The sequence below is a fragment of the Leptinotarsa decemlineata genome, unplaced genomic scaffold, assembly GCF_025532065.1.
Source record: "Leptinotarsa decemlineata unplaced genomic scaffold, Ldec_3_MD MMD2_tig00026307_RagTag_RagTag, whole genome shotgun sequence".
NCBI classification, from domain to species: Eukaryota; Metazoa; Arthropoda; class Insecta; order Coleoptera; family Chrysomelidae; genus Leptinotarsa; species Leptinotarsa decemlineata.
The window spans coordinates 15,814,548-15,827,612 of NW_027412681.1; the positions used below are offsets into that span (position 1 = coordinate 15,814,548).

Consider the following 13,065-nt stretch of genomic DNA (forward strand, 5'->3'; position numbering starts at 1 on the left):
AACTTAAAACTTATATATACATATATAGATACTGTTAAGTAATATGGGGAGGATCATATAATGATGGATTACAAAATTTAAAAACTACTCAGAACTGTATACTGAAATAGGTTTCAAAAAACCAAACATTTCTTCGCTGATAGGCTTTACGAAGAGCTAGACATCTTTAACGTTGAAAAACTACATATGAACCAATGGTTGCTATTCCAACAAAACTATTACAAATCGATTTATAACAAACCAGTCGAATGACATACCGCTATTTACGAAAAGTCTCGCCCAAAACAACCTCTTTTATATAGGTCCGAAACTATATAACAAACTATCACTTCAAATAAAAAAATTATATGAGCTCAGTTCCTTCAAATACCAAATCAAAAAAAAATGAAAATAGAATATACCTATAAATTAAAAGAAATAAACAAATAATCAATAAAATAAAAAAGTACTTCTCAATTTTACTCAAAATACCCATATATCACTTATTCGCCAATGTTTTAATACAAGAAAAAAAGCAAAATATTCAGTTTGCACCTCTCCAAACATTTATTTTTTTTTAATTACCTTTCCTCGTACAGAAATATGCAGTACAAGCATGTATGTTTAGGTAATTACTATACAGGATCATAAAATCTATAACAATGATATAAATTATAAAAATTACAATTATGGAATGAATGAAATTTGATTTGTAGGTTTTCTCATTTATGCAATAATACTTGAAGATTGTTCAATGCTGCTTTTCAACAACCTAAATAGATTACGTGGACACATTGGTGGTAAATCATTTTATATATTATATTTATATAATAGTAATGATAATAATACTTTATTTCCGTAAAGACAATATAAAGTTGTATAGAAAACTATCAACACGATAAAATAAAGATACTATAAGTAAATTATAAAAATGGAATAGGCAATAGAAAAAGAAAAACAGACCTAATGATTATTTAAAAAACTCTGATAGTATATAATAACAATTTTGTAACAGATATGCTTTCAGTGTTTGTTAAAAATTATACAGTTGCTTTGAATCCTTTACATATTCAGGAAGATTACTGTAAATTTTTGGACCAACGTGTTTTGGCCCAGAATAAGTCACTTTTAATTTCGCAATTGACACATGGAACTGGTTTTTGATTTTCGTATTTTGGTGGTGAAAACTCTTATTCGATATGAATTTTTTTTTTAAACACATATACATACACACATTTCAAATAGACTGATGCAAAAGATGAAATATTATATTGTTTGAAATACTCTCTACAAGAATCTCTTTATCACACCATTATCCACTTTATTTGGTCCAACATCCAAGTTTTTCCTGGACCTTAATTTTTTTGTTTATTTTTACTATCTAGTAATCTAGTAATAATTATGGACATACATACAGCTTTCCACACAGGTATTTCCAATATTTCAAATTTGAGTTGACTTATCAAAATATTATTTACTCTTTTCAGAATGTTTGCAAATATGGATATCTCGGTTTTGAAAGCTACATCTTTATTATTTTTCAAACGCTTTTCTTTATTGAAATATTTGAAGCTGGCCTGGCTTTACATTTGTTTTTTGTATGTATTTTCTCATGAGCTTTTAAAAAGCGCCGCTGAGAAAATGATTTTGCACAGATTCCACAATGAAACGGTTTATCTCCTGTATGACTTATTTCATGACTTTTTAAATATTCAAGCCTTTTGAATGATTTCAAGCAAATTTTGCATTGGAAAGGTATCTCTCCTGTATGAATAATTTCATGGCTTTTCAAACAGCGTCCACGAGCAAAAGATTCTGGGCAGAATTTACAACGATATGGCTTATCTTGTAAATGAATACTCTCATGGTTTTTCAAATAACTTAGTTGACTGAAAGATTTCAAGCAGCTTTGGCACTGAAATTGTTTTTCCGTTGTATGAGTCATTATATGAACTTTTAAATTGTCCAATCGGTTGAAAGACTTGGAGCAGATTTCACAATGAAATGGTTTTTCACCTGTATGAGTTCTTTCATGGATATCCAGCTTACTTTGTACACTAAAAGATTTGGGGCACAGTTTACATCGAAATGGATTTTCGTTTGTATGTATTCTTTCGTGACTTCTCAAATTACACAACTTACTAAAAGTTTTCGGGCAGAACTTGCAGTAATTCAAATTCTTTCCTGTATGATATCTCTCATGAGTTTTTAAAGCACTCTTGCGAGTGAAAAATTTCAAGCAGACTTCGCAGCGAAATTGCTTTTTACAAGTTTCAGAATTTTTCAAAATGATTTTGTAGCTAGATGGGCCTTCCTGTGATACACCGGCTAAAAGTTCTTCATCGGTAATTTCATTTTTGCAAGACATTTCTTGCTGCGATCCAAAATCTGAAAAAAAAAAACAATATTTCCATTAAATGCAATTTTATTGTATGGCAAAATATTTGGTTAGCAGAATAGAAGTGAAATATAAAATAAAAAGGCAAATATCTACATCAAGATTGATCAATTACAGCAAGATTGTAACATCCTGTAGATGTTATTAGCATTAGTCTCATTTTAAAAAACACTGAATGAGTGGATTATGGCACTCAAAGTTTGTTACTTCAATTGAACTTATCCTGTATAGATTAGTATTGTTTAGTCGAACTATTTGTACTGGAATATAATCAACAATCCGAATTTTTGAAAATTTTATTCTAGTATAGACTACTCCTCAGTAGGCCTTGAATCATCTCTTCCAAGTATCCATTGGGCAAATGAATTTGGCTTAACATTTTTAAGGAAACAATCAGAAATTTTGCAAATTTTTCTTGAATATTAACCACCCCTTAAACATTGAAAAATGACTCATCTTTTGGTATATTCTTCCACAGTCCATTCAAAGTGTCTGTACAGAAAATGAATTTGGATGGAGGAAGAAAAATAATTTTTGAATCGCACCTCTTGCAAGGTTTCTAATTCAGGCATATTATTCTTTAGCCTATTCTAAGTGTTTGTACCGAAAATGAAAAAGAATTATTCAAGTAAAAGCTATTCCTTGACAACTTTCATTAGAGTATCACTTAGTATATCGTTCTTCAGTCAGTTCTGCACATATCATCATACTCTGAGCACTGTATAGAAGGAAACACAAGTAAGTTCACTCTCCGCCATATTTGGGTCAAGATTCCCCATCTCCAATTTTATGCTCAGTCGACCTACAGCGCAACTGACTAAATCTGATGCATTTACCAAGCGAGCCAAGTTGAGGCATGGAGTATTATTACAGAGTGAGTCGTTGTAAGTGGTGGTTTTGTATTTGTAACCCTGTAATTTGCAGGGTGATGTCGGCATTAATTTTTTTCGATTTTAAATCAACAAAAAAGGTATGTTTTTCTAGTATTTATTATGTAAGATTGAAGGAATGAACATAAAACGAAAATCATAAAATAAATTGTTATAGACCACATATAGTGGGGTCATTAATATGCAGACTATTTTTTTAATGAAATTAATTTGATGAAATTGAACCAAATAGTATATGCCTCACAAGTAATGATATAACATGACAAAACAATCAGAGTTCCACTAGAAATCCACAAAGGAAAATAATTGTTGAACCACATAAGTTTTTGATTTGAATAGCATGTATTTGTAGGAGAAATATTACTTTCACTAAAATATCTGCAAAACCAAACTATCGAATGTATATTCAAATAACCTTTTCTGGAGCCTACTTTCCATTTATATGTTCTAAATAATATATAAAAAGCAAATATGTCTATTCTTACATTCTGTTATCAATAACAAAAAACATTAGAATTTCATTTGATAGACACCCTTCATAATTAGCAAACTAGGCAACCCAAAACTAAGAAATCTGTATTTTATACTGAAGTTTTGATTAACAACCAACCCAATAATATAAAAAAGTTATTTCAGGAAAACGATTCAAAACCAAATAGAATAAACGTTTGCTAAACTACCTCAGCAGCAATCGGGACTGCTACATTCATTGAAAAAATGGGACGGCTATATTCATTGAAAAAATGAATAAAGTGTTTGATATTTTGAATTCAAATCAATATGACGATGTCCAACATTTCAATAAACCTTTCTTCAGAACATCAAAACAAATTGATTTTCTGAAAGAAATGAAAATATTTTTCAGCAAATTAACTGTCATATCAAAAAAAGGAAAAAACACGACTGGACAAATGAGATTCATTGAGGGGTGGCAGATAACAATTTCGGCATTTCTGCAACTTTGGAAAAACCTACATAGTGAAGGACGAGGAATATAAATCAGGACTATGTGGAAAATTATTTTGGTCAACAGAGAAATATACTTGTGGAAATGCCAGAAACCCAATTTCTGTTCAAATTACCAGAGCTTTCAAAAACAAATTTACTATTCAGTATTTCACACAGGCAGAAGGAACTAACTGTCTAGAAGATACTAGTGAGATTCTATCTAATACTACAGATGCTAACATAAATAGAATGAAGATTCTTGTGGAAGTTCCAAAAAATCCCTATGAACCTTTGAGAGTAGAGACAAATGATTACAGAACTCTAGCCATTCTTCTCGAAGGCAACAGCTTGGGCTATGTTTGTGGATATCTTTTAAGAAAATGTTCAAGAAAACATTCATATAAATTATGTACAAATTTTGCCACAGCGGCTAGTATCACACTGAATGAAACAAATGTATATAGTTATTTCAAGGCATACAGAAGCCATTCACTTTCGAAGTTTATATATGCCTCCCCAGATTCATTTTTATAAAGTATCATTCATCTAGAGACAGAATTTCCTTATAATTTTTATAATTTATGTGCCAATGATTGCATAGGCAACCAGCTCAAAACAATGTTTTCAAAAATCAACATTTCTCACCCTTGTGATAATTTTCATCAGGATTATTTATTTTCTCTTTTCACAAGAGTGAGAATTTATCGTACTTTGAAATTTGCCAATAGAAATTTGAAAACAAATGTTAAAAAAAAATCAAAAACTCATTCTGAAAAACCTTCAGAATAGATTAGTATAAGTTGTTGACCTAAATTGTATAATCTTACTTTACTAAATATATATTCCTAAATCATTTGAGACATTTATTGTGAGCTCCTCGTAGCAATGATGAAGTCAGATTATGGTCACATATTTTTTGATCGAACCTCGTGCAGAGGTGCACAATAGCTCTTAGCAGACACCCTCCTGCCCGGCAAAAAATAAAATCTCGACCCGATACATCAAGACGCCGACCGGATGTGAATTCACTTGTGTTTACTTCTATACAGTGCTCTGAGTAAGTTTATGAATTCAGAAAGTGTGGGAGCAGTGTGGCCCCGGAGCGCCAATTAATTTTTATTGTTGTTTTTATTTTATTTTTATCGTTGTTTTTATTTTATTTTTATCGTTGTTTTAATAAAATTAGGTGAAAAATTTTCAATTTTTAATAAAAAAATAGAAAATAACAATTTTTTTATTTTGGCAACGGTAATCTATTTTTTTTGCCTATTAAGGATAACTTCACCAAAGGAAAAAAATGCCAGGTTTTTAGTTTAATAATTATAGGGATTTTTATATTAACTTTCAATTCAGAAAAAGTTATTAACAAATTTATAATTAACGTTAAAATTGGGATAAAAATTTTTTGACTGCGGATTATTGTTTATTGATGTATCCCAACATTACATGAATTTTTTCATTCCTTAATATTTACATTTAATATGTTTAAATAATTTTTTTGTTTTTATGTTAGAGCGACGAAAGGCGCGCGGAAGCCAGACTACCCGCTTTTGGCTCTATTTTCAGGGCTCTGTAAAAATTATAAATAATCGAGATACAGTTTCGGGAGTCGGGACATTTTTTCAAATTCATTGATCTTTTCAAATCTTTTTTCAAATTTCCAAAATTTTGAAAATTTTCCAAGATATTCAGAAAAAACTAAAGCCCCATTTTTTTTTCACGTAATTGTTTGTAATTTTTATCGGCGCGTTTTCGGACCTTTCCTTAAACATTCTAGGCAAAAATACGAATTGAATTGACACCTTGGTCGTAATTTTTGGACAGGGCTGAAAAATGTTACAAAAAGAAGTACATGTGAACTAGACTCTAATATAATGTAAATTTGGGCATTCAGGGCATTCAGGAATCACAGGTAATGATAAAGCTGATAAATGCGCTAGACGCGGATCATCAACTTCATATATAGGTCCTAAACCAGCTCTGGGGGTACCAAAATCATTGGTATGAAACCAGATTAGGACAAGGACCAATAAGAAGCACACAGAGTACTGGACAAAAGTACCTGGCAACAAACACAGTAGAACATTCATTAGGGAACCGTCCGAGAAAAGAACCGAAGAACTACTTCAATATAGTAGGGATCGGCTCAGAATAATTACAGGGTTGCTAACGGGTCATTGTCCGCTTAGAGGACACCTGAATAAAATGGGGCTGTACAACAGAGACCTCAGCTACAGATTATGCAACGAAGGGATAGAAACAGCTCCATATATCTTATGCGAATGTGAGGCACAGAATCACAGGAGGCAGGCAATATATGGACATACAAAATTACGCCCAGAAGAATATGACGAACATCCAACACGGAACCTGTACAAACTAGTACAGGGAACGAGACTGATGGAATGGGTGTCATGAGAAGATGCGAGAATAAACGCAATAAGCCCAAGAGGCTGCAGTGTTTTCTGGAGACTTGGACTAAATGGACAAGTCAGACAGCTCCCAAGGTACAAAAAAAAAATATATATATATAAATCACAAGTAAGGCAAGACCAAGAATTTATCCTTGTGGTACACCAGCATAGATTTCAAGGAGGTTTGAAGGCTGAAGGCAATTACTCGATGAATTCTACAGAAGCTCAATGAGGCAATTGAAACTTGATGACATATTTTATCAGATTAGGAATGTATCATTTCACATCCATAATTTGGAAATATATGCTGGTACACAACCCAACAGCCCATATCAATTACCAGATGATGTTAGTAGTGTTATAAAACATCTAATATTCAGTTATCGCTGGACACGTTCCTTCTTTTCAATTCAAACTTAGACGAATTGTAACTCTTCAAAACTGTTATAATGCTCATCTTGTTTTCTGCCATTTTGAATTTTTCACCCTTGAATCCTTTCATTTGATATCTATATCATGGGGATGTCAAAAACATGATATCTGACTCCCTTATCTTTTCATTTCACTCGGTATTCCACTATAGCGTTTGAATGATCTCAAACATTTGAATTATTCATTCAGATTCTTGAGATATCTTGAGTTACAGGAATAAGCCAATATCTGATTATTTTCAATTCGAATTATACCATCACAGCAAATATTGACAATTTCAATACTTTTTTCATTAGCAATTTTTCAATAAAGAAAAATAATATGGATGATATTCAACTAAAATTTCATAAAACGAAAAAAGAAGTAAAGACAGGTTTTCCTGGTGATATTAATTTTATATCAGTCCATCAAAGATCTTAGTATGGTGCTTTCTGACAGGTGAGTCAGACCTTACATAATTAATATTATCGACACAATACAGTGTGTAACAACGAAAACTTAACAGAGTCGTTTTTTTATATAAAAAGTAAGATTTTTAAAAAAAGGTCGGACACGTCGATTTCTAATTAAAGGGGGACACCATTCAGACTAATCAGATTTTTTGTAGTACGCACCCCCTCGGAGGGGGTGCGTACTACAATTTACATAGGGAAAGTAGGCCGAGTGGCACCTTGTTTTAAAGGTCTTTCGAATACCTTTACAACTCTATTAAAATAAAATTTTTGTAACGATTAGTTTTCGAGATAATTTGAAGTTAAAATTGCCTAGTTAATAATAAATTAGACAGACCACTCGGTAACTTGTATGCCTAAATAAAAAAAATTTCGAGCAGTTCTTCTTATCAGTTTTTTGTTAAATAAAATCCCTTTTTTAAAATCAATACCCACTTCTCTTCTTCCCGTTTTCATTAGTAAATCGTTCGATTGTTTTGTTTAAACGGGTCGTGTATTGTTATTTGTTTAAAAATGCCTTACACTACTGCTGAAAGGGTTTCAGTTATTGCTTTATTTTTTGGCAACGACCAACATGCTAATAGAACATCAATTTTATTTAACAAGCAAAACCCTGGTAAACACCTAAGCAGAAATCACGTTCTGGATTTGGTCACAAAATTCAGGGAGACAGGTTCGGTTTAAATAAGAAAAGAAATGTTCAGAGAAGGGTAGTGAATGACGATAATGCGAATGGAGTGATTGGTGAAGTCATCGCCAATCCCAGGTTAAGTACCAGAGGTTTATCAGCAATGGCCGGAATAAGCCATATGAGCTCATGGAGAATCCTTAAAAACCACAAATTCCATCCTTACAAAATTAAATTTGTTCATGAACTCAATGAGGATGATTTTGACCGAAGACAGGAGTTTTGTGAGGGCATGAGTGAGAGATTATTGCAAAATCCCGAGCTGCTATATAACATCTGTTTTTCGGACGAAAGCTCATTCTATTTAAATGATTGCGTGAACCGTCACAATTGCCGTTATTGGTCGGATGAAAACCCAAGACAATACGCAGAAATACATACCCAACATCCCCAAAAGTTGAATGTGTGGGCCGGAATATTGGGCAATCATATTATAGGTCCATTTTTCATTGATGAAAATTCAACTGGTGAATCTTATTTACAACTTCTTGAAGAGGAAATACAACCTCCGAAGGGAGTGCATACTGTAAAAAATCTGATTAGTCTGAAAGGTGTCCCCCTTTAATTAGAAATCGACGTGTCCGAGCTTTTTTAAAAATCTTACTTTTTATATTCAAAAACGGCTCTGTCAAGTTTTCATTGTTACACACTGTATATAGTACACTACATTACTTAGTGATATTGATCAATAAAGTGCCCTTTTCAATTGTGTAGACAGGAAGGATGGATCTACAAGCTCTGATTATGTCTGCCTTGGTCATCAAAAAGAGTAAAGGTAGACAAAGATTGTGAAGTAAAAAATGATTGAAAACATTTTTTAAGAATGGATGAATATTTTTTTGCATAGGTTTTACCATTCATAATAGAGAAGGATACATCTTTTTCACTGCTCATTTCGAAATGAGTAGTTCAAGGAAGATACAAAACGAAAATTTTGGAAAAAATTTTGAAAGAAATCGATATAAGGGTAAAACTGTACAGAAGACTAGTATACGGTCAGTCTTGAAAGAGTCACGCTCAATTTTTCTTGTTCTTAAGAGGTCGCATATCTCTCAATTCAGAAACATAAGTTGAACATAATTTGTGTTACTTCAATAGTTTTTTTATCTTTTGTTACCTTAGCTTTTCTCATTGCTTTGCATTATCATAAACAAAAAGTAATTTCCTCACCTGGTGTATCAAAGTCAGAATGGTCTGGTTTGACACATCCCTTACTTATATGGTTGATAAGGTCTACCTCACTAACAAAACTTTCCTTACATTCACAAATATTTAAAATGTTACATTCACTTGACTTCTCATCACTTATTTCAATTTTGATAGTCTCATAGGTAGCATTGTCATTCTCAATTTTAACTAGTATATTTTTGCAGTCAGTTAAGGAAGAGGTATATGAACATTTTTCATCACTACTAGAACATGTCTGGTTTTCAAAGTCAGAGACCGATTCCATAGGTTCGTGTTTTACTATATCCATTTTGATATCATTATTAAAATCATCATAATGGACTTCTCTTACAGCTGGATCTATTATATAATCAGAAGAACCCATCATATTTCCGGAAGGGTTGTTGGTAACTACTTTCTGGTTCACTGCCATCGATGAGATTCAAGATTGTTAATTAACTGTTTAACTTAGTGACACGTGTTTGGTTAACCTGGGTTAACCAAAAAATAAATCTAACGTGGAATGAAAAAAATAACTTTCTGGTTCTGCTTCTGCGAAATTCAGGTTCTAGGACGTCAGGATCATGCGCAGTTGATATAGAGCGTTCTGGTTTATATTGAGGAATTGAGGATAATTTCGGACTGATGAATCCTCTGTTCTGGTTTTGACTGCGAAATGATCCTAAACTGTTTTGAACCGTCCCGAATCGTTCTTGCTCTCGAGGCTGAACTGTTGACAACTGTTCCTGTTGCTCATGCGCATTCATGTGGAAATTTGTTTGGGCTATTTGCTAGGATGTTTTTTTATTTGAATAATTGATGATTGAGGGTAGATAACATTTGAGCTGACTTTAGGGATACGCTACATAACAAAATGGACATGATTAATAGTATTTTCCCGTCTTCATCTCTTCATATATACGATAGGTGGCACAGTAGTCTCCTCAAAAGTGTTCTGGTTTAAACAAGTGTCCGAGACTATTTCGGACTGTTTGAGATTTTTTGTTTGTACGCACCATGTCTTGCGCAGTTTCCAAACGTTTTGGGATGTTAGAACAAGAACAAACCTTTTATATTTTTTGTTACTATATGTGACCAGTGTTGCCAAGACTCTTTGAAAAAAGTACTTGAAAGCGAACTAAAATGTACCAAATTGAATAAAGTACTAAAAAAGCGAATCCGTGGATAATTGATATAGTCACAGCATAGGTAAATGTTGCCTATGCTGTGATATAGTCAATATATATCCACCATTCCTATTGGTATAGTTGCAGTTTTTTTTCAACTCAAAATCTCCACAATAATAACAAAAAACTGATTGACAAGAGATGAAATCACAGTAACAATTGACATGAGAATATTTGCTTTCTTGGTGCAAAACACAAATCGTAAAATGACCATAACATAAATTGTTCAAAAGATGCTTAAACTGCTGTAGCAACTTACTGGTGTAGAGTTTTCATGCAAATCTATCGACTAATATGATCTACTCGATTAACGTGGGCCGCTCATTTAAAATAATGCTAGATCTAGATACCGTTAAGATCGCTGTTCGTGTGACGGTACAGTGGGGCACACTCTATGTTATAATGTAAATAAAGATTTGAAAGGGAGATATGAATTGTCATGACACTCATAAAATACTATTTTAGGATATGTATGCAAATGCATGAAAGTCTACCGATTGCTTTGAATTACAATAAATATATGGATGTAGCCGTTACTACGTGGTAGTTTATTGTAATTACTTGAAAATGTCCTCATAGGAGGAAAATGCAGTTACAACATTAGTTGCGATTAAAAGTGATAAAAAGCATAGAAAGTTCTATTTCTCATTTTTCACGCATTGAATTACATATTACATTTGTTAATCTATGATATTCTAGAATCATCAACAATGGCAGTTTGTATGCGTTGTGAACTATTTTATTGTTATGTGAATATTTGAATGGAATTATTCAAATTGAGGTGAGTGAACACGTTTGCTTCACTGTTAACCCATTAAATATGAATCAAAATATTTTACAAGTAATGTTACATCTGTGAATCTTCTCTTCTGATATTAGGTGCGTTTCGTTCGCATTAATCTATCCCAGATATGTCATTGTAGGAAGTTTTTGGCTTTCTCTGCTCGATAAAAATATGTCGAGAAGAGACATTTTATAACTTCTGGCAGGAATTACTCAATCTGGAATAAAATTAGTGAGAACAGAATATTTATAGATTGGTCAATAGTGAGATATAATTTAAGATTCAGTTTTGAAAAGTTTACATACTTTTGGTTCTTATACATTTCAATTCATAAACTCAAATTGCTCTTTCATCAATATTGAAATACATATTTTTCTTTCACGTTCTATTTTGAGTGTCATCATGGTATATATTGTTATTTTGACGTTCTCTTTCCTGGATCGTATGTCACGCTCAAATTCTCTTCCGCTGTACCCATTCCCTTTTAAGGCATTTTTCAGGTAATTGAGTTCCTCGGGGAGACTTTCAGGTTCACAAACACGTCGTGCTCTCTCAACCAACGGTTTAATTACTTCTTTCTTTGAATGTGGCTGGTGATAAAAGTTCTTATTCAGGTGCCTGTCTGTGTGTGTTGGTTTCCTGTACAATGTGGCCCAATGTACCATTTTCACGTCTGTTCACAAGAACATCCAAGAAAACTAGAGTCCCTTGGATTTCTCGTTCCATTGTGAATTGGATTTTTGGGTCGAGAGAGTTTAGATATGTCATCAACATAACGTCATCAACATAATGCCGCCAACAATAATGTTTCATGGCCGCTTGCTCTAAAAGACCCGTTCCTGATAATTTTTCATGAATTCAAAAATCCAATTCACAGAAGCCCAAGGGACTCTAGCCTTCTTGGATGTTCTTGAGAGAGCACGCCAAAGTAACCCCAGCTGGGTTGGTTGAAAATGTTACAGACCGCATTGGGAGAATCTTAGAGAAACACGACGTGAAAGCAATATTTAGGAGAACAAAAACTATCAGACGAAGTCTAAGGTCAGCTAAGAACCCCAGAGATCCTTTAGCAACACCTGGGGTAGCTTTTGTAGCTGCGGATCGGTCTGAATTGGAACCACGAAAAGAAGTGTATACACGTGTAGGATTTTTTGTTTTTTCAAATGTCACATTATAAACGCCATTTTTCAATGATTTTATAGCATAATCGTTAACTCTCAAGAGAGAGTTATTGATTGTTACGATTTTCATTACTATGTTGCTAAATATGTTATGAAATAATTGAGTACTTCTTGTATTGTAATTATGTTTGGTGCAGAATAGTTAATAAGACAAGTGTCTTATACAGAAACATTGACGTCCGCCACTGAGTATGGTAGTTTCCATCTATAAGTGAAATTTCATACTGTAACTCTTTCATAGTCATGATAAAACAATTCAACAGATCAGAAAGTAAAAGCACCTAGAGGCTGACTTTCGACCAAAGAAGGTCAGATGTCAATCTTGCTGAAGTGGCCATCTTAGAGGTGCCCATCAATAAGTTGAAGACCGCTCCGGGGGAGCGGGGGTGAATGGACGAGATGGGATGTTCTGCACACATCACAACTCAGAGCACTTAACCCGTGAGGGGGCATGGGGGGGACTCTTTCATATACTATATTGTGTAGTGTTCCTGTGTGAATGATATCTGTTTCAATTCCATAACGAATGTTTGGAGTACAGAGTG

At 33.1% G+C, this 13,065-nt stretch overlaps 1 protein-coding gene across 1 annotated transcript; it reads right to left on the bottom strand.

Annotated features, from left to right (window-relative positions):
- Nucleotides 1-522: 522 nt before the first annotated feature.
- Nucleotides 523-10,108, bottom strand: LOC111515142 (uncharacterized). The gene is made up of 2 exons (XM_023171378.2): nt 9,372-10,108; nt 523-2,367 (listed from the first exon to the last, which is right to left on the bottom strand). Exons 1-2 carry the CDS (start codon nt 9,799-9,801, stop codon nt 1,520-1,522), a joined length of 1,278 nt encoding a protein of 425 aa, XP_023027146.2. The 5' UTR covers nt 9,802-10,108; the 3' UTR covers nt 523-1,519.
- Between the last annotated feature and the right edge of the window lie 2,957 nt (nt 10,109-13,065).

Bases quoted from the DNA above. Each gene is read 5' to 3' on its own strand.
- LOC111515142 (XM_023171378.2), bottom strand. From the start codon at position 9,801: ATGGCAGTGAACCAGAAAGTAGTTACCAACAACCCTTCCGGAAATATG. The intron at 2,368-9,371 runs GTGAGGAAATTA...TTTTTTTTTCAG, and splicing joins TTCTGACTTTGATACACCAG to ATTTTGGATCGCAGCAAGAA.